Source organism: Acartia tonsa, chromosome 8, assembly GCF_053477335.1.
Source record: "Acartia tonsa isolate MP-2025a chromosome 8, ASM5347733v1, whole genome shotgun sequence".
Classification (NCBI taxonomy): domain Eukaryota; kingdom Metazoa; phylum Arthropoda; class Copepoda; order Calanoida; family Acartiidae; genus Acartia; species Acartia tonsa.
In genome coordinates, this window is record NC_137267.1 from 10,796,806 (window position 1) to 10,821,091 (window position 24,286).

At 30.1% G+C, this 24,286-nt stretch overlaps 1 protein-coding gene across 2 annotated transcripts; it reads left to right on the forward strand.

The window, feature by feature from the left end:
• Nucleotides 1–1,710: 1,710 nt before the first annotated feature.
• On the forward strand, nucleotides 1,711–22,808 carry LOC145325977 (neurocalcin homolog). Of its 2 annotated transcripts, XM_080169024.1 has the most exons (11): nucleotides 1,711–1,782; nucleotides 6,995–7,060; nucleotides 9,275–9,336; nucleotides 10,055–10,132; nucleotides 14,348–14,401; nucleotides 14,704–14,781; nucleotides 14,923–15,003; nucleotides 16,020–16,085; nucleotides 17,913–18,011; nucleotides 18,358–18,646; nucleotides 21,436–22,808. In XM_080169024.1, exons 1-10 carry the CDS (start codon nucleotides 1,746–1,748, stop codon nucleotides 18,640–18,642), a joined length of 906 nt encoding a protein of 301 aa, XP_080025150.1. In that variant the 5' UTR covers nucleotides 1,711–1,745; the 3' UTR covers nucleotides 18,643–18,646; nucleotides 21,436–22,808. The 2 variants fall into 2 exon arrangements, with proteins under 2 accessions (XP_080025150.1, XP_080025151.1); XM_080169025.1 differs by lacking the exon at nucleotides 18,358–18,646.
• The last annotated feature ends 1,478 nt before the right edge of the window (nucleotides 22,809–24,286 follow it).

Here is a 24,286-nt window from a genome sequence, read left to right on the forward strand (position 1 = left end):
GTAAGCTTTGATTAGGTTCAGTCATAGTTTTAAGAAAGTGGAGTAGGGTTAAGATAGTAATCACAAGTTAGAAACAGGTAATTCTAAATATTTGTAGTTTCTCAACTTTTGCGTAATTATTCCTTGGAAAGTTGTAGCTGGTAGAATTCAGTACTTTTATCCTTTCCCAACTTCGTAGTTATTCCACTCCTTACCTCACAATTTAGTTTGGCTTAGTTATTCCGTGGATACCAAAGGTGTAATAACAACAAAAAGTATAACATTATAGAATAGATTAAATCAGTCGTATAATAAAATGCTGATATTTAAGAGAAAAAAAATTATCATTTTACATAGACTTATACTCAGGGAGGGAGGGGACATAGGGCTGTTTATTAAACTATTAATTTTTTTGTTCCTTGACTTAACAACTTTGGGAACTTTTATTGAAACTTGATTAATTGATTCATTAAGTTGTATGTCCAAACGTTTCACAGAAGGTGTAATTTTGTGTATCATTATTGGAGATGTTCATATATTTATCGGGCATTGCTAATACAAGCATTATTTCTTTATAATTTGGAACCTTTTCAATAAATGTCATGGTTGATCTGGATTTAGTTCTATCGTATCAATAATAAGCTCAGATATTCAATATTCCCATGGCCATGTTAGATCAAACAAAAAGCTATCTCAGTACAATTTCATGTTGAAACTTAATATTTATCATTAATCTAAGAGAAATTTTGTTAAATAAGGCCTAATTTTACAAATGCCTTTTCCCTTGAAAGTTAAATTGGTTTGTTGAATCAATATTTATTGATATTGGACTTGAATACTTTCTGATCACTTTCTCAATAATGGAATCACAATTAAAGTTACTGTTAGGTTATCATTGCTGGAAACTATATTTCGGTGCTTATATTCAAAAAAAACCTGTTAAACACTTAACCATCCCCAATCCCCCATAATTTTTTGAAAAAAACGGAGAGGGTAGTTTTTTTTTTATATATGCTTAACCCCTGTTAGGTATAAAACTGGGAAGCTACCCAGAAAATATATGTAACCTAACCCAGCCTGATCTAAAGTAAACTAACAAACGAAAAACTATCACCCACCCCCCTTATATTCAATTTATTTCAAAATTAGTAAATCAACAAGGTCATAAAATCATTGGGTTTGTTATTCTTTTTTTTTTGATTCTATAATTATGAAGAAAATTTGAAGTTTAATAATCAGCTTAAACTGTTATAACAATGCTTTGGATTAGTAGCATGTACAGGGTTTTCCATTTATATTTTTTCAAACTCTAAACCCCATTGGGCTCTCCTAAACCCAGCCTAACTTATATAGATGAGGGTTTGGAGTCTTTACTCCCCTTTTATACCAATCCAGCAAAACAAAGAAAGATTACACCCAATAGTAGCGATGCTGTTTAGTAGGGAGGGGACAAGTCCCCAAAGTTTTTTAATAACGCATTCTTTTTTCATCGGCTTAACAATTTTGGGGACTTTTACTGAATTCTGACTGGTTTTCACTAAGTTGAGTGTTCTATTGTTTTAACTACTAATTGTAATCTATAGAAGTGGTAATTTAATGTATCATCATTGGGTATGTACATCAATTTATCGACTATTGTCTTATTTCTTTAGATCCTCTTAAATAAATTAATGGGATTTTTATTTTATGAAATAATTATAACTTAAATAGTATTAACTGCAAAGAATTTTCAGCTTTATTCTACAGAATTGTGTTTTTAACATTTTATGAAGATGTTAAAAAAGGAGGGAAGACGTGGTGGAGGTAAGAGAAAAAACGTTGCATATATCCTGTTTGGTCAAAGTCAAATGTAACTTAAAAGCATGAAAAATGATTGTAGGACTTTTAAAATGATTTCAAAGGCTACAAATTTATTTAAGATATTTGTATTTTAATATCAAAGAATAAATAAGCCTTTACTACAGTGCCCTCAAAGAGTCTAAACTAAAATTTACTTTGACTTACATTAGTTTGACCTAAAGATAGCCTTTGATCTCATCTACATCAAATTTGAATGGGAAAGAAAACTAAATAAGAAACAGAATGTAAACACAACACACAAAATATTTTTATTTAATATTAATTTTTAAGTTTTAGGTTCGAGTCCTGTGTAAAGCTGATAAAAAATGTGAGGGAAATTATAAGGTTTTTGTCGGTTGTCTTAGAAATTTTTATGAGCAAAGCCTTTTTTTTATAATTATGGTCTGTACGTCACAACGTCAGTAATGTCAATTTGTTTATTTGGCATGAAAGAATTGTCTGATGATTGTGAAGCTTTCACTGTGGTAATTTGAGTAAAACACTAAATTGTGTTACCTTTTTATATGTTTCATCATTATTTGGCCAAAACTCAGTCAAAAATGCTTACAAAATAGACCTTTTTCGATCTAAGATACTTAAATATTTGAAGGTCATTTATTTCCACCCAATATTATGTTTCTGTATAATCAATGCATAAATCCCTTCAAGAATATTTTATTCAACAGAATCAAACTTTAAAAATGAGAGAAAAGTATAAATAAGTGTTTTTTATTGATTTTATGGTATCTGAGCATATAAAGGTAACACCCAAATTTGCCTTTTTCCTTAAAATATGGAGATATCTCAAAACTGATTGATGGGGCTTATAAAGAAACTATTTGAGTATCTTAGGTCAAAAAGGTATATTTTGTAAGCATTTTGACCAAATAATGATGAAACATATAAAAAGGTAACACACTTTAGAGGGGGAAGGGGTTAAATAACTGTATATCCCCTTTCCAATGACTGTGTGCCGACTTTCAAATGGGTCTTTGAAAATCAACCAATAACGCCGGGAAAATTAACACAGCCAATTCGCTAAAAAAGGTACTTTTAAGGTACATGTTAGAATACTATTATTTAAATTCAGACCATAAAAAAACTTTGATAGATCAGAATTTTTCTGAATAAATTAAATTTCCTTTTTATGTATTGAATGGGTAATATTTTTCTTGGAATCCATTATTTTCCTACATTTTCCAAGATTTGCCATTTAGCATTCGCGGATTTCTTTGATTATTATCCTAGATAATGCTAAAAAAATGCACTTTCTCCAGAGAGGGAAAAGATAATGGTGATTATATTTGTTTTCTATTCTTTCAATATTTTATCCTAACGGCTGTGCCTCAAACAATATAGGGGCCTTGTATTCGAAGGGATAGTTAGCCGCAGAAAAAGAGACTAAAACCATCCCAAGACTCAAATATAAAAAGATTGCGATAAAGTATCCTCGGAGAAATCTTAAGCTAGAGGCAAAAAAAACTTACTACTTTATATTGGATCACATTACCATCTTAAAGTTTTTGTCGATTGATAAAAAGCTTTTATGTATAAAATACAGAACAATGAGGGAATATGGCCGTTTTAAATATAATATAATAAATTTAGTTTCACAGTTTTAGACAATTAATCGATTATGAATTAGAAAAAAAATCCTCTTTGATATAAAAATATATTGAATTTTTGAATTGAATTGAATCGGGGAGACCGAGTTTAAGAAGAGGTGTGTAGGGGGGGTGGGGGCGGGTGTGAAATCATTGAAGTTGGACAATATTTTATGAAAATTATGAAATCCCCCGTTTTGAATACGGTGTAATTAAACAAATAAATATTCGTAGAATCATTGCTCTTCAATTAAAAATATTTCATTTTAATTTCCTTTTTATTTTACCGCAAAATATATCCCCATATCAACCAAGTTTATTTGTAAGTGTCTGAACAAGAACGAGTTTGTATATACTAAAGTTTAAATATTTCTGATTACTGTTAGGATCTTGTAAAAGACTAAACAGATCTATTTTAAAAGATGCTGTGAGTATTGGTGCAAAAAATATGACGTAACAAAAAAAATTAGCCAATGAGAGGCCGTTATTGACCAATGGTAAAATTTATAGTGGCCTCTCATTGGCTAATTTTTTTTGTTACGTCATATTTTTGCACCAATACTCACAGCATCTTTTAAAAGAATTATGTCTCAGGCTTTATGCTAGGGCGTACATAGCTGGACAAAGTGTCTAGAGATATCAGCCTTGTGCCGTCATAAAAATGAGGGATTATCCATCTCTTTTTTAGGAATTTTTCTTTCCTTCTTCTTCTCTTATCTCACTCATTTTCATGACGTCATATGGCTGATTTTGCGACAATTTGACCTGCTACCTAACCAACCATCCCTACTTAGGTGAAACTGTAAAAGCCACTTGTTTGTTGTATGTTAACCCTTACAGATCGGGGGGGGGGGGGTCATATTGACCCCCCCCCCCTCTATTTTTTCAATGTCATTTTTTTTGTAGGTAAGACAGAGAGTTGTGACTTCATGACTTTTTTAGTTTAGTAATTATACGTCGGCAAGAGTTGATTTTATTAGGATATCTGGTCTGTGTCGGTCGTGGTGTCCGGTCAAAGTCGGTTGGGTAGCACCAAAATTAAAAAAAAATTCTAAATAAATCTTAATTTCTACATTATGACTTTGCATATAAGGTAGAAACCTAAATTTTTTTTGGTGAATACTGAGATATCAATGACCTTATGAGAAAAGTGGTGTTATGACCGTTTGACCGCACCCTGACCGACTTTATGACCGATTTTTGTCCGGCTTTTACTTCAGACATATATCATGAATATCGTGGCTTCTATTACAGCTAGAGACCTACAAATTTTTTTGGTAAATCCTTGAGCAATAATAAACAGATAAAAATATTAATTGCCGCCGCCAACCGCCGTTTTACCGCTGTAACCGCCGAAAATGGCGGTTTCCGTTATTTGCCGTTTTTTGGCGAGGATCAGAAAAAGTATTTTTTTTTTGTTATGAAAAATAAAAGTTCGTCCTAAAATTTGGTCATCCTAGCTGCAAAATTGGCCGCTCTACAGCTGTTTTAAAATTTAGCGGCTGGCCGCTAAAAAGCGGCTAAGGAGCGGCCTGACCGCTATGACTAGAAAAAAATAATTTTCTCTAAAAATACACATGAACCACCAGAAAAAAATTTTACGTCTTTATCTTTAACAGAAGCTGAGATAGCGGGGGGGGGTCAATATGACCCCGCCCCCCCGATCTATTAAGTTGGGAATAGGGGCCCGATCTGTAAGGGTTAATATTTTAATTTCATGTCAATGGAGAATTCGTTGCAATAGTGGAGAGAAAAAAGACACAAACAGAGTGGTTGATAAATAATATGCATGCTTACAGACAAGGATAGCTTCAACACATAATTTTTATGATATTTAAGATAAAGTTTTTTCTCGTGAATTCTATAAACAGTTTCTGCATATATACAGTTTCTCACTCGAACACAGTAATAGTGTCTGACTGATTATGACGTAACAAAAAAAATTAGCCAATGAGAGGCCACTATAAATTTTACCATTGGTCAATAACGGCCTCTCATTTACTAATTATTTTTTGTTACGTCATAATCAGTCAGACACTATTACTGTGTTCTTCTCACTCCCTTAGTCTGGTTTTCTGATTGGATGATTCTATTAAACAAAAGTTCCCGCAAATATAGGTATTAAGTAAAGTTTTTTTTCATGAATTCTACTAACAGTTTCTGCATGTATTGGATACAGCTTCTCACTCTCTTCGTCTGGTTTGCTGCGCTCCTGATAATATATTTAATGAAATAATCATAATTTATTATATTTTAGCTGCATTATTTATTTGTCTAAAATTAAGGCTCCATTAACACAAACTATAAAACATGTCTATGATTTGGAATAAATTATCAAAGTGTAAAATGTATAGTAACTAGCGGCTACGCCCCTAGAGGCCTCTAATGGCACTTTAAATTTTTGGTTTTTATTTCAAATATGTAATCATTTTCTTTGTTGCGTTCATGTCTCTACGTAAAAAAATTTTCTCTCGATTTTTTGAGATTTTTTTAGTAGGGTTGTGGTACCCTCCCCCTAAATAGTTATAAACCTTACCGGGACCTATGAGAAGTAGATCCTTCGGTACAAACAAACAGACAGATAGACATCGTTCTACTTTGTAATATAGATAGAAAGAAAAAAGGAATCGATTTTATAATTGAAAATTAGTAAAGTAAACTTACTTTATTTATACTTATCTTTGTCCTTTCAAGTGAAGCTTTTTATAAATCCTGTAAAAAATGACCACGTACAATACAGTGACCAATGATAGGACAAGACACAGACTAAAGTACCAATGGCAGGCCAGTAATCATTTTAATTGGCCAATGGTAGGCCTTTATGACGTCATTTTTTATAGGCACTAATGTCTTTCCTTTTTCCGAAACCAATGCAGTATAAAAAAAAATTAAATGCCAACTTATGACATGGCTATAAAATTAACTGCATTAATTCAAATTAAATTAATTGTATTTTTTTTATGTTGATAGTCATGTTTGGTTGAATTTTCAAAACTATTTTTGTATTTTATTTTTAAAGTTTAGTTTCTTTTCTGCTATTGTACCTATAGCATGAAACTTGAATTAAACCATTAAAACTTTTTAAAAAATCTAAAACTTTTTTCCTCGAAAAAGTAAAAATATAATATATAAAAAGAATTTCTCTACAAAAACAAGGACAACAACGTTTATAAGTAGCGCAATATGAATATTATATCTAACTTGGAAACTATGACAGAGTGGAAGAAACATTTGAGTCTAAATAAATTATATGCCATACCTCTTAATGCCTTTGAAAACAGAAGGTTGAAAGATAAAATATAAAGGATAAAGCAACCTTTAACAATTAGGGGGGAGGAGATGGTGAGTTCATTGACCCACGCTCCAAGAAAATAGCCTAAAACCTAGTTATGACTAATGGAGTATTCTCTCAAAAGCTGAAAAAATTGGTCCCGTGGTTTTAGAATTCTTAAGCTTCATCCTGACGGACAGACAGATGGACAAACAACGTTTTGATAATATTAAAAGTATTATTATTATTTTCAATTCAAATAGTTTTTATTGTTGTTTAAATTTGCCTGTTTATTAAATAGATAGAATGGCCGGGAAAAGAACAAAGAGGAAAGGAGGAAGGAAAGCAAAAACTCTTCCAAAAGAAGGCAAGATATCTTATCGTTTAATTGTGTAACTGGTTTATATAACACTAGCGGCTACGCCCCTAGAGGCCTCTAGTGGCACTTTAGATGTTTTTATTTGTTAAAGTCTCTACGTTACTTCTTTATGTTACGTTGAAGTCTCCCATATATTTTAAAAATTTTCGATTTTTTGTCATTTTTCTTGGGAGGGTGGTTGTAACCTCCCCAAAAATAGTTAAAAACCTTCCCGGGACATATGAGAATCTACTCTGTTAAGAAGAACCCGATCGGTTCAGCGGTTAGCGAGATCCTTCGGTACAGACAGATACACAGACACACAAACAAACATCCTGTTACTTTAGTACAAGGATGGCCCAGATTAATTTGTCTCTCCAACCTGATAGCCCATTAGGACTGGATACACCACGAGATCTTATTTTGATGTATTTCTGAACCAAATCATGCCTATTAATGAGCATGATTATATGGTCAAACGAACTTTAGATAACTAACCCTTTGATCGCAAGACTTTTGTCTGGAAATCCTAACTGTGCAAAGAAATAAGTTGAGCTTGTTTTAGGCCCAGGCATTCGTCCTATTCTAACTATTATCACACCTGACATAACAGCAGCAGTTTGAACAATTTTTAACGTCTTTATTTATGACGCGGTGTTGGGCCGAGATTCGAACCTATCACCTGCCCTATCCATCAAATAATTGGATTTAAGAAAAAAAAAGATTGAAATTTGTACAGTATGTAATTTTTTAATAACTTATACAAATTTAAGTGTAAAAATATTTTTCATAAAAACATAAAAAATAGGATAGCCAACGTTTGATTTCTATATTAAAATTTTATATTTTTAACTTTTTGTTTTGTTAATAATGTACAACAAATTAATTTTTAATGAACATACTTTATATGTAATGTGGTTTATGAAATATTTCAAAGTTTGAGCTTGTGAAAGGTTTTTTGTTTTCTTGTTTCATGTTGGATAATTACGTCTGTAAAGTTTTAGCAATAATATCCATTATCCATCCATCCATCCTTCCAGCAGCGCTAAGGATAAACATTCCATATTATCTGAGGTGGATTCTTAAAAATAATTTGTGTCGCTGCATTGCTGGTGAGGCAAATTGTTTTGTGAAAAATCCTCCAAAATCACACAAAAAATCTACAAAAATGAAATAATAGTTATTTCTCGCATCGTATTATAAACAGCTTTCCGCGGATATAGAATGTACAATTATAAGATTAATATTCGTAGAAAGCTGGATATAATACGATATTGCTAGACATAGTTTTTTCGTATGGGTGAGAACCGGTTCCTATTCACCGGATTCGAATGAATACGAAAAAATTTGTTTCTAATTATAATAAAGCTTTGCAAGTCAGGTTAAAATATTTTATAACTTTTACATCCTTATCTCTGTGATCATAAAAAACTTTACCATTAAGTCATTGCATCATCAATAATAAAAAATGTTTGAAGACTTTATTAGAACAAATCCTAGTAACTTATAGACCAAGGTTGCATACCTTTAATGCAAAGTATTGCGATGTCTGTCTGTCTGTCTGTCTGAAGCTTAGGATCTCGGTAACCGCTGAACCAATTGGATTATACTCTTCAGGGAATATGCCTAAAAATCCCCCCCAAAAAATTTTTTTTCTTGCTGTAAGCTAAAACAAATAAGCGGTCTGGGGGAACCCCAACATACTCTTGGGGCGAAGCCCCTGTGAAAAGATACCCCCCTCCCCCTCAAAAAAATATAATTATCATGATCGCAAAATACAAAAGAAATCAAATAACTCAAAAACTCAAAAACTCACACTCCCCCAAAAAACATATTGGAAAACTGCCTTCCCCGTTTTGATCCCCCCAATAATCCACACAACTCTGTAGAATCCCTGTGCACACCACAAGGGATCGAAAAGATTGTTTATTGTAGCAAAACTGCTCTATACTTCCCTCTGTCTGTACGTCTATCACTTACGCTATTGGGAAATGCGATTTTCTTGGCTGCTATTAAAGATAAACAGCTGAAATTTGTTGTGATGATTTTCTGTACACTGAGCTTTAAGTTTATAATTTACTCGGTTTGTCAGTCTAGGGGTAAATGTCTTGCTTTGTCCGTTTTTACATTCATAATTTTTGCTACTAATGGATATTGTCCTCCTTGTTAAACAATAGTAAGGATTCTCTAATATCTACAACCTGTATTGTTTAAATTTTTTAGATTTGGAATGGCTGTCAACAAACACAAACTTCCCCCAGGATCATATTGTGGAATGGCATAAGGTAAAAATCTGAAATAAAACGTCTAGGTTCTCTGCCAAACAGGGTAATATTATAACAATGGATATAGAATGAGTGGATTTTGTGAGAGATATTCTGATACAAAGTTCCTTCCAGCTAGCAAATGTAATAATACACCCCCCCCCCCCCATTTTATGCGTTTACTCCATCCCTTCTCCTGACCATGGAGGAACGTATTGACTAATTTCTGATAACTATATTAGATAACCAAATTTGCAACGACAAAAGTTCCCCTTGTCATAATATCCACTTATTTTATATCCATTATGATGACCCATCTAGTCTGTAATATATCATAATTAGATCACAACATAGATCACAATTAATAACACTAGATAGGGAAAGAGTTAAATAACTGTAAGTCCCCTTCCCAACGACCCTGTACCGACTTTTAATTGGGTCTTTGAAAATCATCCAGTAGCGTCGGGAATATTAACACAGCCAAGTCGCTATAAAAGAGCAGAAAACAATTTGCTAGCAGACGAAAAAGGTCCTAAACAGGGGGGAACCAGTTAGTTGTCTGGTTTTATATATATACTATAAATTTTTGGTATCAAACGCACTCTGAAATTGAAAAAAAATTTAAGATTGGTGAATAAAAAGAGAACATGCTTATACTTTCATAAATAGTCAGCCCACAAATTCATTGTAAAAACTGTTTTCCTTTTAAATGTTTTCAAAACTCATCTTGAATATCCAGGGGTTCATGACTGACTGCCCTGATGGAAAAATGGACAGAGCCAAGATGAAGGAGATGTTCAGCAGTCTGGCTCCAGCGGTAAGTTCTTCCGGAGTACAAGTACTGGACATTAAAAAGTATTCTTGAAGATGAACATGGATAAGGGACCAGAATTATGGCAAACAATTCTAGGGGAAATGTATCTTCCAATCCATTTCCTTTATTTCTCCCTTTAATTCCCACTTTCCTTTGGCGTGTCCAAATTTATTGTTTACCCCGACAAAATATCAAAATATAGTGCTTTCCCTCAAAGTGCTTGTAGTGCACTAAAACCCATCACCCTTCCCTTTATTTGAAATAAATTTGAAGTAAGGGGAGTAGTAATTTTTGATTTGTCGAACTCCAGTGGAACCTGCACCAGCGGGGATACCCAGTACCCAACTTGCACCTGCGGGGATACCCAGTACCCAACTTGCACCTGCGGGGATACCCAGTACCCAACTTGCACCTGCGGGGATACCCAGTACCCAACCTGCACCTGCGGGGATACCCAGTACCCAACTTGCACCTGCGGGGATACCCAGTACCCAACCTGCACCTGCGGGGATACCCAGTACCCAACTTGCACCTGCGGGGATACCCAGTACCCAACCTGCACCTGTGGGGATACCCAGTACCCAACCCATTCATCCTAACCTGATCCTAAGTAAAAACAAACAAACTAAAGACTACCCCATTCTGATTTTCAATTTATTTCAAAATGAGTTTCTGTGCTCGATTAAGCACTTTGAGGGATATTGTCCAAAGTTTTCGACAATTTTAAGTAAAATTAAACTGTTGAATCACGAACCATTGAATTAAATATATTAAAAATATTTGAATATAAATTTTTGGTGATCCTAAAAATAAATATTAACTCCAATAAAGAAAAAATTTGTAAGAAGGGTATGGATTAATTTGGGTTCTTAATCAAGTTTTAATTATCCGCTGGATTGGAACTAGTTCTTATCGTATTACAGACAATTTTCCACGAATATTAAAATAAAAATCATTATAATCAATATCAGTTTTGTTAGTTCAAGTCTCAGCTCCTCGTTTTATTATTTTCTCATTATTCATTTTAACATCCGCGGAAAGCTGTCTATAGTACGATTCGATAAATAACTATAATGTAATTGCATTATCTTGACAGAATACTTCTTACTGTACCAAAATATAAGGTATAAGGCTTCTCCATAAATTTACTTATCTGTTAAAAAGTTTTACACATATGAAATCATCAATGAAATGTAAGGCAAAATTGTGCTTTTAAAAATTTATATTAATGTTAACTAAATTTACTATTTAAATTAATTAGTATTTTCATTATGAATATATTATATCAGAATGTGGACCACGACGGATATGTATGTATAGCATTATATATCTTTTATATATATAATTGCATTATACTTGTCCCAAATTAAAATCTCATATAGATAATGTAAATTTTAAAATGGGCATGTGGTTTTGAAAAAAAATTTCTTAGGAATGTAAAATATTTTTTGATGTAAACTCAATAGTTTAAGAATGTCAAATCTAGTCTTTTTATTAAAAAAAAAACAGTAATGCCAACGATTTAAACAGCAATTTGGCCAAAAAATTATGAAACTCTAAAAGACTAAGTATGACATTTTAAAAATTATCTTTTTGTAAGGGCATGCTTTTTCTTGTATTATTATATTGTACTGCATTTGAAATCAAGGTTAAATGTATCTCATTAATTTATATTTTAAAAAATGATTTTAAGAAAATTGCTCTTTTCATTGATTTTTGATATTTTTCAAAATAACCAAAATTGCAAAAAATGGTTTTTAAAGAGCACTTTTTATTTTTTAAACTGATAAAATAAAAGAGGGTGCTAAAAAACAGACATTCCAAAAAATTGGCCTGTTTTTTATTACTGAAGAACTAGAACAAATTTTAAGTTTACACCAATCTCACAAATTTCACAAAGTAATTAATACTTTTTCTAGTGCTTCTAAAAAGCAAGCAAAGATGTTTTGGAAATGTCTGATTTTTTTCCATGCTCTTTAACTTAATATATTTACAACAATCAGGATGCGGAGGTAAGAATTTATTTTAAAGGGTTAGGTCCCTGCAGGAGTAGACCTTCTTGTACATTGTTTGTAAAATTTTCATGTATCTTTAATACAAAGTAGAACGATGTCTGTCTGTCCGTCTGAAGCTTAAGATCTCAGTAACAGCTGAACCGATTGGGCTCTACTTTTCAGGGATTATACCTACTGGTCCTGTGATGGTTTTAAGCTATTTTCTGGGGGGTGGGACACCCCCAACCCCCCTAAAAACAAAAAAATCCCCCCCCAATTTTTTTGTTTTTTTGTATTAGATATCCTTGGTCTTTTTTTTTTGCAGGAGATTTTTTTTTACGAATTTCACCTTAACTTTTTTTTATCATCTCTTGGGGCAAAGCCCCTAGAGGCTAGGGGCGAAGCCGCTAGTATTGTATAAAAGGGTAGTTATGATAGGCGTCAATAGCCTAAGAAAGGTTATCAAATCTAAATATTTCTAACAAATCTGTAGAAGGTTCTAAAAATTATTTCTGGAAAGGTCATGATAAAAAGGCGTTAAAAACAATTACAAGAACTAATTGGATGCATATTTAGCAAAAGTTTTGGTAAAGTTGTACAAAACTATAAAACAAATTGATTACAACTTAACAAATAGTTGACTAAAGTAATTCAAGTTTTTGCTCTGATGACTTTCTGTCAACACTTTGTGCATTGATTTATTTGAATTTCTAAACATTATTTGAAATAAAAGTATACCTTTATACAAGGACGTCAAAGCTTTTTTAATGGGGGGGGGGGCGGGGGGGGGGGGTAATCTTTATATCATAGACGCAAGGACGTCCTTTTTTTTTATTTGGGGGGTAAGAATTAAAAATAAAAAATTTTGGTTATTTTGGGGGTAATCACCCTTTTACCCCTCCCCCCTTAGACGTCCCTGCCTTTATAGTAAAACAATATTTAGATACTTCATGAAACACAGGTTTTTTCACAATTAGATAATATTCTGTTATAATAAAAGAGCTTAATAAGTATGATACTAAGAATGAATAGAAATTGTTCTAGAACATTCAGCATTAATCATTAGGTAGCAACAAAATTACACAAGTTTATTAGCCCTCTCTCATACAATGTAGCTAACAATCAGTTTAAAAAAATTGTAAAAAAGGATGATTTTAAAATATAAACAGCTTTTAAGTTTTACAGTCTCATAACATGGAGAAATGTTATGCAATGTTTAAATGTCTAATCTTTTAATAATCAAATTTACAATTTTAAACTTCTTATAAGAACACCTATTAGATTAAGGTTGACAAAAAAGTTGATGAGACTTGTCAAGGTTAAGGTTTATTGACTGATTACCTGTAGGAGTTGAGGGGGGAAAGGGAAAGGTTTTTGTTTAATTATTTTATTGGAGGCATGCAGACAAAGGCAGACAACCTGTTCTTATAAAGTAAATTAAACATAAGAACATTACAATCTGACAACAATAATATTGTTGTGAAAATTTTTGTACTAATAAGGAAATTCATAAGCCAAACAAGTTTGAACTTTTTTAAAATTCTTAATTCTTAGGGTATGTCTGATTTTTCGGAGGTATGTATGATTATACATAATTTGCATAGTAAAAAAATGCATGAATTTATTTCTAATCAAAATACAAATTTATACCTTTATGCTTTAATTATTTACATTACACATCTGCTGTATTATTATAGCTGTAATCTATTGTAAAACATGCACACAAATTATTTAATTAATTGTTTTGTTTTACTTAAAATAATTGTACCTTCAAAAATGTTTTACATGGCCTTGATAAAATCAAAGTTATTGTTTTGTCAGACTAAAATGTAATTAACCTTCCTTTAAACAAATTTTATTACTTCTCGTGGATTCTTACATATTTTCTTTTGCTGCATAGTAGTTAAAAGTAAATGCTTTGTAAATGTTTGCAAATCAAAGCCACCTTTACAAAGAAAATATCTGAAATGCCTTAAAATACTGCACTAATAATCTACCTTTCAAAATAAAGTTTAAACTCTTCCAAAAAGAAACTATAACTAACTATTATTTTTGGAGGAATGACCAATGCTCTAAAGCCTTTGAAAAGAAATAACTAAATTTCAATCTCTTTATCATAGCTTTTAGAGTCAGGTTTAACTCAATAACTTTTAATTACATGCTTTTATATAAATGGGATAAAGAACCCACTAAATTATTTGCCTCTGTAAAAAAAGCCATTTAGAATGGTGAGAGCACTCTGCATGCAGCAATGAACGCTAGACAGCATAAATTAAAGGTAAAGTTGATTGTAGTTATGCAAAAAAAATTTCTAAATTTAATATATGATATAATTATATCTTTGCTTGCTTCTATATGATAAATTCTTAATTAATTTTTAAAAAGTAATTAATATAATATCATTATTTCTTTTAATAATAATTTCAGTAAAACATTTCATATTGTAATTACAAAATTTCTTTTAGATTAAGTATCTTATACTCAAGCCATTTTCTTTCATGCTTTCTTTTACTTTTTATTCATAGAATTTTTATTTTGATCATCATTTTTTAAATTGTATTTATTAATTGGTATTATTAGGGTGATGCAGCAGATTTATTTCTTGATCAGATGTTCAGAATATTTGACAAGGATGGAGATGGTACCATTGACTTCAAGGTGAATAGAATTTATTATAGACATTTTTTTTTGATTTTGTAAAAAACGAAATTGTAAAATGAAATTATGTGTTAGAAAATATTTGAATTAGTTTGATTTTGATTTCTTGATATGCCTAAAGCATTTGATTGTATTGTTTAGGAATTTATGATTGCCACAGATATGACAAGCAGTGGAGACCCAGAAGAGAAGTTACGTTGGGCATTTAGAATGTATGACAAGGTAAGCTTAAAAAATCTTAACTGGCCTCCTGAATATTTTAACATATTGCAATAACTTGAAGCTAAAGTTTCTTTGATTTTAAAAAGTTTGTAGTTTGTATAGAAAAACAATTGTATTGAATTGAAAAAAACTTAGGTTGTGACTTGCCATTTGATATCCTTGTGGAAACAAAATGAAAGTACAAATGACAATGTTTTATTCTGATGTAATACAACTATTCATACCATAAACCCAAGGGAATAAAGGTTAAATGTTACAAACTTTTGACAACTTGACAAATATTGTAATGTATCATTTACTGCAGAAAGTATTAGTTTTGCCAAGATTAAACAGCCTAATTAGCCTTAAAACTTTTCTTTGCATATCCAAACTTAGTACTATTTTTCATTTTTTTTTTTTTTTAGAACTTGCCCCCCCCCCCCTCCCCTCCAAGTTTGACTATCTTATATTATCTTTCAATTCACTTCTTTTTATTATGACAACATAGTACTATGCTTATTGATTGATTACAAATTTATCTCGTGAGAAGAGTAAGACTGAACAAGATTTATGGAATTTTCATATTTTAGTATTACATATCTATAATACAAAGTAGAACGATGTCTGTCTGTTTGTTTGTCTGTCTGTCTGTTTGTTTGTAGCAAAGGATCTCGCTAACCGCTGAACTAATCGGGTTCTCCTTTATAGGGTAGCTTCTCATAGGTCCCGGGAAGGTTTATAACTATTTTTTGGGGGGGTGGGACACCCCCCCCCCAAAAAAAAAGGGATCGACTTCTCCCTCCCCCCCAATTTTTTTTTTAGTTTTCCTTTAAATCTAAAATACGAAAACTTGGTTTGATCAAACCTCTTGAGGCAAAGCCCCTAGAGGCTAGTAACTTCTTCCAAGTTTTAATGTGTTAATAACCTTTTCATTGATTATAACATTTTAAATAAAATCTTTCTAAAACTGGATCCTGTGTTGTAAACAGCTTAGAATTGACAACCCTATTTTTACTTAGATAAAACTTAAATTTCAGGATAGTTCTGGTTATATTGATCTTGATGAGATGATAGAAATCTTCTGCTTAATGTATAATCTCCAGGTAAGATTTATTTGAAGTTTTATGTAATATTTACTCCTCAAATTCCATTCTAATCATTGGAAAAGAATCATATGATAAAATATGATGAACTCTTTTCAAAACAACCTTATGAAAAAAGTTCTTTTACATAGAAATACACGGTGTTTCAGAAAAAACTGCGTTTTCTGTTTTTCTGACACAACCAGAAGGAATACAGAAAAAACGATTATATGTCCTTATTCTCTGTAAAAAAGTACATCAAATTTATAACAGGTGTTATTCATTATCTCTAAAAATACGGCCTCTATGATAGGTACATAGTTTCCAAAAATGCTTTGTGTGAAAAATGTTGTGCAAGAAAAATTAAAATAACTCTTCTATTATGTATAAAAAAATCGTAGAATTTCAATATTAATTTAGAAAAATGTATAAGAAAAGTACCTTAATGAGTTTTAAAGGTGAAATGCTTTTTAGCTCCTCACAAAAGCATTTTTAGGAAACTGCAATTTGTCATTTTTTCACATTTCTTGATTGTGATGCATTTGCAGTAAAAGAATCTTCTTTAATAACGTAGGTTATAGTAAAAAGAAAAAAACTTCTTTTTATTTGACAAAAAAATCTCTAAAGACAAAAAAGTTATTGAAGTTTGAATTGTTTTTATTAAAGCATTTAATTACATATTATGGATAAATTATGAGTTTATATCTTAACCTGTCAATCAAATTAAAGGATTATAGGAATAAATGAGGGGTGGGGATTTACGAACATGAGCAATTTTTAAGGTCATGTTTCTTAAGTATACAAAAAGAAAAACTGATATTTGTTTTCAGTGAGGGAATTTTAAATGAAATTTTTAGTGTAATTGGTAGAAAATTGTATTGGCCGTATTAAGATGTTGTTTTCAAGTGAATAAATTTTTGAAAACCAACCTTAAGGCACAAAATTCTACCAGAAAAAAGCATCATACACATCTTTTGAAATATTTATGCTTTAAAATGCGCCGTTATTTTCAGAGATATTAAAAAACACCTGTAACAATTTCGATGCATATTTTTATAGAGAATATTGACATATAATTATTTTTTTTGTACTCCTGATGGTTGTTTCCAAAATTTGGAAAACGCAGTTTTTTTTAAACGCCCTGTATATTTTATGGTCAATATAGTAATTAGTAGTAATGCCTTATTCTTAATGTAAAAATCAAGCAAAACAATTTGACACAACCCAATCTGTCCCGATTTTGTATCACTTTGAAAAGTGCGATTCCAGTTACGTCATATACGTTTCGGGAAAGAAAAAGGGAAGGGGGGAAGAAAATCTCTTCAAAAGAGATGGGAGAAAAGGGAAGAGATTTCCTTCCCCCCTTCTCTTTTTATATGACGTCACATGAATCGCACTTTTCAAAAGTGATACAAAATCGGGACAGATTGGGTTGTGTCAACAATTTACTGGACAACATTAAATTATGTTTTGTAAAGCAATGTTTTATGTTTTACAAATTGAAATTCTAGAAAATTAATTCTTTAATGAAACCAATGACAACACAGTGAAGGAAAAAATCGACCACATTATTAATGGTTGGAAAGTTTAAACTTCTTTTTCATTTCATCCAAATAATAGGTCAGCTATATTTAGTGGAATATCTTGGATAATGCTTTCCTTCTTAAAATTATTTAGTTGATCATATTATAAAGTTGTATTACATTTGACCAAACATAAATGAAATAAAATAATTGTTTGCTTGAAATTCCCTATTTAAATTTGACACATTTATTGTGTATGATTGACCACCTGGTTATTAAATCTATACAAAATTTTGCAAATTGCTAAATATCCAACTTTTCTCAGGGATTTTCTGAGGAAGATGCAGTTCAGAGAGCTCACAGCATTTTTGAGTCTTTGGACTGTGATGGAGATGGTACTCTGGGTGAAGAGGAGTTCATCAAGGTAGCATATAGACACTAATAAGACCTTGGATCTAATACTTACATATTATTAGAAAAGCACTTTCCAATCTATACACATTGTGAATGTTTAGTATACAAGAAATGTTCTGCAGAGGCTGATAAGTGATAATACTTCCTTAGTTTTCCTATAGAATAAATAATTAGATATAATGTTTTGTAGTTAATAGAATTGCTTTATTAATGCTTTTATTGTAGTTGGATTAAATATAAAGTTATTGAATTAAACGATTGGAATACATTGATTTGTATTGTACTTAAATAAACTGTTGTTTTTTCAAAACTTTGTATTTTAATATGTGTATAGAAGCATAAATAGATGTATTAAGGGGTGTTTGGTCGATGAGGCTTTAACAGAATTGCTAACAGCTGGCCCTGGAATGGTAACTATGCAACCTGGTGGCATCAACTCAGACCATGGTACCCCTACTAACAAGAAACCTGAGGGAGAAGATGAGGGAAAGAAAGAGAAAAGTGATAATGATATTGAAACCAAACTTCCTGATGCTAACAATGCTGCTAAAGAAAAATCTGTTGATGATGAATCTTCACTTGCTAAAGAAAATGGTGATGACACAAAAGAAAAACCTGTTGATAAGGATAAAGAAGAATGAAAAAGTAAATGAGAATGTTAAGGAATTATTTAGAGAAATTGTCTACATGAATGAATGAGATGGAATGTGGATAAAAATTGAACTGCTCATGCTGCATGATTATTAAAATGATAATATTTATTCTAGGTTTAATATTTACAAACAATAAAACTACTTCTTTTAATCCTTAGTTTTCATGAAGACCATTTTACCTACAGATAAGCAGCAAAGATATGTATTGTTAAAACTATATTTTGAACTGCTCATGCTGCATAATTATTAAGCAGCAAAGATATGTATTGTTAAAACTATATTTTGAATTTATTTTAAAGATTTTTTACAAGAGAAACAAATGACTGTTAAACTCACAAAAATATGTTTATTATGAATGTATAGGAAAGGTTTATTATCCAACCAATAAAAATCAGAAGTTATTAACTTGAGTAGTGCATTTAAGGTTTTTGTCAATTATTATCTAATTTACTGAGCTGTCCTGTTCCACAATTTTTTGTAACCTTGGTCTTTTGTCTAATTGACAAGTTTCATGACTATTAATTGTATGAATCTAGTTACTTCTGGTTAACCATTTCTTTTTACCTAATGTAGTATGATCACATTTTTTTATTGTCTTAAAATTTTAGAAAAACTATAAGAAATAGAATATCAATTCATGTGTAGGTATACATTGGGTACAAATTTTTTATATAAATATTAACACAATAAAAATTGTAGCAAAAATTAACTTGGAAATGTCATATTTTATTTTGACGAGAATACTATTCTTATTGCATTTTTAGGTTTGCATTTTTTCCCTTTTGCACATATTGGAAAATTGACCAAATATTGGTAACCAAGGCCTGTTGGACTGCTTGAAGAAAACAAACACAATATTTCCAAGAAATTAAATTTTTCATGAAAATTTAAATAGTAAAGTGAGTAAATACAAGAAGATAAGTTATGAGTCATCCATGACAACAAAAGTATAAAAATTTGAAAGGGCATTTTAAAACTTATCTACTAGTCTATGAAGAGAGAAAAAAATGAAAAAAAGATTAATTGAAGAGTTTTCATGCACAAAAGTAATGATTATTTTATATCATCAACTGCATTTAAACTTACTGTATCTATTTTGATTTGTCAAAACTTGTGAAGTTTGCACCTAACTTTGCAGCTCTATTTAATAATACGCCAAATAGAACAAATTTGCATTATTATCTTTTAGTTTTATTCTTGTTTATTTTTCAAATAAATGGCAATATTTCTTTCTTTTTCACAACAAAAGAAGCAAAAGTATAAACAAAGAAAATAAAGGAAATTCTGAATTTTAACCATGAACCCTAGTTTCATGTAAACAAGTTGATCAAGTTTAATAACTTGAGTTTCCCCCACAACAATATACAAACTCAAAACTTTTTAAGAGAGGGGGATGGGGTTGGTAATTTCATCTAATCTTTTTTATTTTTAATTCAAGCTTAGTCATGCGAAAAGGAATTCTAAGTTTTTATGTCTAATGGATGACATCAGCCAAATATTTAGAAGCCTTTCCTTATTTGCAAAATCAAAAGTTTTGAAATTGTTCTGTAAAATAATTTGAAATTACTTTTACTTCAAGAGTTTACAGCGCATACATAATATTTCCAATATTGGATATATTTTGAAAAATGTCAATAATCAGAAAAAGTTGAAGAAAATTGTTCTAACTGTGCCACTAAAGTATTGATATAACAAATTATTTGTATAGTACAAAGCAATATTTGGCAAATTAGTCTGAGTTGAAACAATAAGTGAAATATCTTTCACAAGATAAATGTTTTATTTAGTAGAAAAGCAAAGTAAATTATTTTTACTTTATCAATAATGTTAAAAATCAATTTAAAAAATAGAACCTCCATTCAATTATCTATAATATATATCTGTCTGTCTGTCTGAAGCTTAAGATCTCAGTAACTGCTAAACCAACTGGCCTTTACTTTTCAGGGATTATACCTACTGGTCCTGTGATGGTTTTAAGCTATTTTCCTGGGGGGTGGGACAACCCCAACCCCCCCCAAAAACTAAAAAAACCACCCCCCCCATTTTTTTGTGTAGGAGATATCCTTGGTCCTTTTTTTTTGCAGGAGATTTCCTTGGTCCTTATTTTTTTTTACGAATTTCACCTTAACTTTTTTTTTATCGTCTCTTGGGGCAAAGCACCTAGAGGCTAGGGGCGAAGCCGCTAGTATCAATATAAAGTAGTAAAATCTAAAGTAACATAAAATCAGGTTGTTGAAAATAAAGTAGCCTGTGGCATGCAAACCTATTTTTCAATAATTCCTTTTGCTGGACAACAAAGGAAACTTATGGGAAAGTTCTATGAAGTGCATTTAATGATCTAAGGTACTTTAATAAGTGATTCTTTTTATATAGGCCTAATTTAAAAGTGTAAATATCAAAAGAGTATGTATTATAAGAGTATTATAATATTATTAGAACTAATAACACATTCAATTCTTTCAATTGTATGTTGTTTAAATTGTTTAGTAATCACCACTGAATAGGAGAAAATACTGGAAACACTAATTTTACATTCAAATGCATTTTTTGGAAAAAAAACCTTTTTTAAACCAGTATAAAAATAACCAATTAAATCATTTTGCCATGATCTACTCTGTCCTCAGAATGAAGAGAGAAGTATAACAGTTGGAAATTCCAGATACAAAAGGAAATATCTAAATTTGTTTTAAATATGCATGAACAGCTTTTTGCTGCATCTAAAATATTATTTTAAGAAGTTTTGATGTTAAAAATTTTAGAACTAATATTATTATTTTTCAGGGGTGCATGAATGATGATGAATTGCTGAATCTCCTTAACCCTCAAGCACCACCAATGTAAAAGTGTTATCCTTTTATTTATCATGACAATTGTGGATGTAAGAAATTTTCTGTTGTCTATTATTTTAATATTTTAGACCATCTTTTAGGCCAATATTTCTTAAATTAAGATAAAGTGAAACATTTTAAATTTATCATTTTAGCAAATTCCTTACATCTCTAGTGACAATCTGACTGGTCCAACTAAATAATGTATACACAATAAAAGGATAGAGTTCTCAGAAATTTTTCTTGTAATCTTAAAATTTTCTTGCAAACCTATCTAAGAATAATAATAATTTCTTGCAGATATTATTGTACTGTGTAAAATAAGTTGGACACTCATTCTGTTTATGCTGAACTAAGATTTACCAACATTTTTCTGAAAATAAACTCAACTAAATGTATAAAGTTCCTGCAAACTTGTTATTTCTCAAAAATTTAATTTGCTCTCTTTGTAGCAACAAAAATGCATTGTAATTTGTATGCAATTTAGTTTTAAAATATTTGGCAATCTCAAAACAAATTAAAGAATGAATCAGATGAGTATTAGTTTTACAACTTTCCCCCCAATCTTATTTCATCTTTTATGTGCACTAAGTATGAAAAATCATAAATCAAAATAGATGAAAAGTAAAATAAATATTCTGAAAATAGGCTACATATGTAATGCAGAAATTTGCTTCTTTAATTAAGTAATAGTTAAGAAAAATGATGTATGCATAGTTAAAGTTCCTATAAGGTAAGATTAGAAACACAATTAATGAATTCTGAAATTAAAGATTAGTCATAATAAACATAGAAATGTGTATATAGGCGCAATATCCCATTGGCATTTGATATAGTAAAAAATCTCAATACATTATTTTTAGCCTTACATGTAACTTAATTGGTAAAAATTATCATATGTTAAACAAATTAGATTTGTAAAATTTAAATACAAAATTGGTTTTATCATTACTTTGTGTCTTTATTGATTTTATTTAACCATTTTCACCCAGACATTATTTTTACAAATATCATTTACATTTTAAAATATAAATAAGTGAACATGATTTATAAAAAATATATATACTTTATTGTTCTTTAAGTTTATCTGTGTAAATTAAACTTTTCCAGGAAAAAGAAATCATACTTTAAAAAATGAACTTAGATCAAAACAAAGTTAATTTTTAAACAAGTATGGTCTCTTTTTCACTATGCTTATAATGATCATAAAATATATAGAAAATGGATAAATAAATAAAGCATTAATCCCATGTTAACCTTAATTGTTGTTGAATCTCTCTGTAGCTTCTAGCCAGACTATTTAATGGAATAAACATTAAAGTCAAATTGCTTTTTCTTTTAATTGCCCTTTTATATTTCCCATTAAATTTTAGTGTTTTATTGTTTCCAGATGACCTATATTCTGAAATCATTGGAGATATAAGAAAATTTTCTAAAGAGAAAAGGAATAACAAACAAAAAGTATATTACAATTTATTAAAACAAAATGGATACAGTGTTAAACTAAAATCTACATACAGTATAAAAACTAGCTAATCATGATAATAAAACTACTACAATAACATATTTTAGAAAGAATAACTACTAAAACAATATAAAATACTAATTTAACATATTTAATAAAAGATTAATACTAAAAAATATTTATTACTCAAAAAACACATTTTTGGGAGGATTTTAAGGAACAAGAAGAATAGATGATTATTTAATAACTTGAAAACATGCTATAATCTCTTTAATTTCTTTTTTTCTTACCTATTGACATCTTTTGTGACTATAGTTATAGTGCTATAATTATTACAAACTATACTTTCAATGAAAATTTGAAGCAATACTTTTAGAATTAGTTATAGAGTAGCTGTGTTACTGAAAACTATGAATTTACACAAAAAAAAGGTCATTTAAGATTACTTGATGACGTATTGACAATGAAAGAAAACTATTTTTTTATCTATCCCCTTGATAGACGGTTTTCTATAAATATTTTTGAAGAAGTATTTTTAGAATTCTTGCATGCACAGATATTTTAATGGAGGTATGGAGTTTATGACTTTCAGAGAAAAGCTTGATAATACATTTAACTCGTCTTTTTCTTTAGTCTTTAGAACAAAAACACTTATGTTTATTATTCCTGATTTTTTAACAAAAGCTAAATTTTGTTTAAGAAAAAAATGATCATCTTAACAATCAAAATAGATTCAATAGATTTCTTTAAGAATGCATTTAACTAAAGAAAAAAACTACAAATAGGAGAGAAAAAATCTAAATATTTATTTTGACAAAACACTAGAATGTACTTAAGTTAAACATAGATTAAATGTTATTCATTTACAAATAGATGATTCAACTAAGAAAAAGAAACACAACCTAATTTAAAAATTAGTTAAAAAATTAGAAAAAAGTTTAATGTACTAAGAGCAAAGTAAATTTAGTTTTAATTAGTAACATTATTCTTCATCCTGTATACACAAAATACAAGGAATGTCTAACTTTAAGAAATAAACAAGGTTGATTGCATGAGTACATAACAACATATCTTTTAAATCAATTCAGTTATAAAGAGGACAAATATATTAAAGCTCTTTTGGTATCACCAGTAGTATCAAAATAAAAAGTTAAATGCAAGCTTCTTCTTTATTTTTTGGTTTGCTAACTTTTTAAAAAACCTGAGGTGTAATGGTTTACATTTTTATCTACCAACCAACTCATCAAATTTCTAATTTCAAATTTTGTAATGAAAGAGTAAACAAATAGAGAAAATAAAAATAAAACCTATTCAGTTTATAAATCAAATAATTTTCCTC

What these genes read in the sequence shown, in the direction of transcription:
- LOC145325977 (XM_080169024.1), top strand. Translation starts at nt 1,746, where the DNA reads ATGAAGATGTTAAAAAAGGAGGGAAGACGTGGTGGAG. An exon ending in ATGGTACCATTGACTTCAAG is followed by an intron (nt 14,782 to 14,922) that starts GTGAATAGAATT and finishes TGTATTGTTTAG; the next exon opens with GAATTTATGATTGCCACAGA. An exon ending in GCTTAATGTATAATCTCCAG is followed by an intron (nt 16,086 to 17,912) that starts GTAAGATTTATT and finishes AACTTTTCTCAG; the next exon opens with GGATTTTCTGAGGAAGATGC.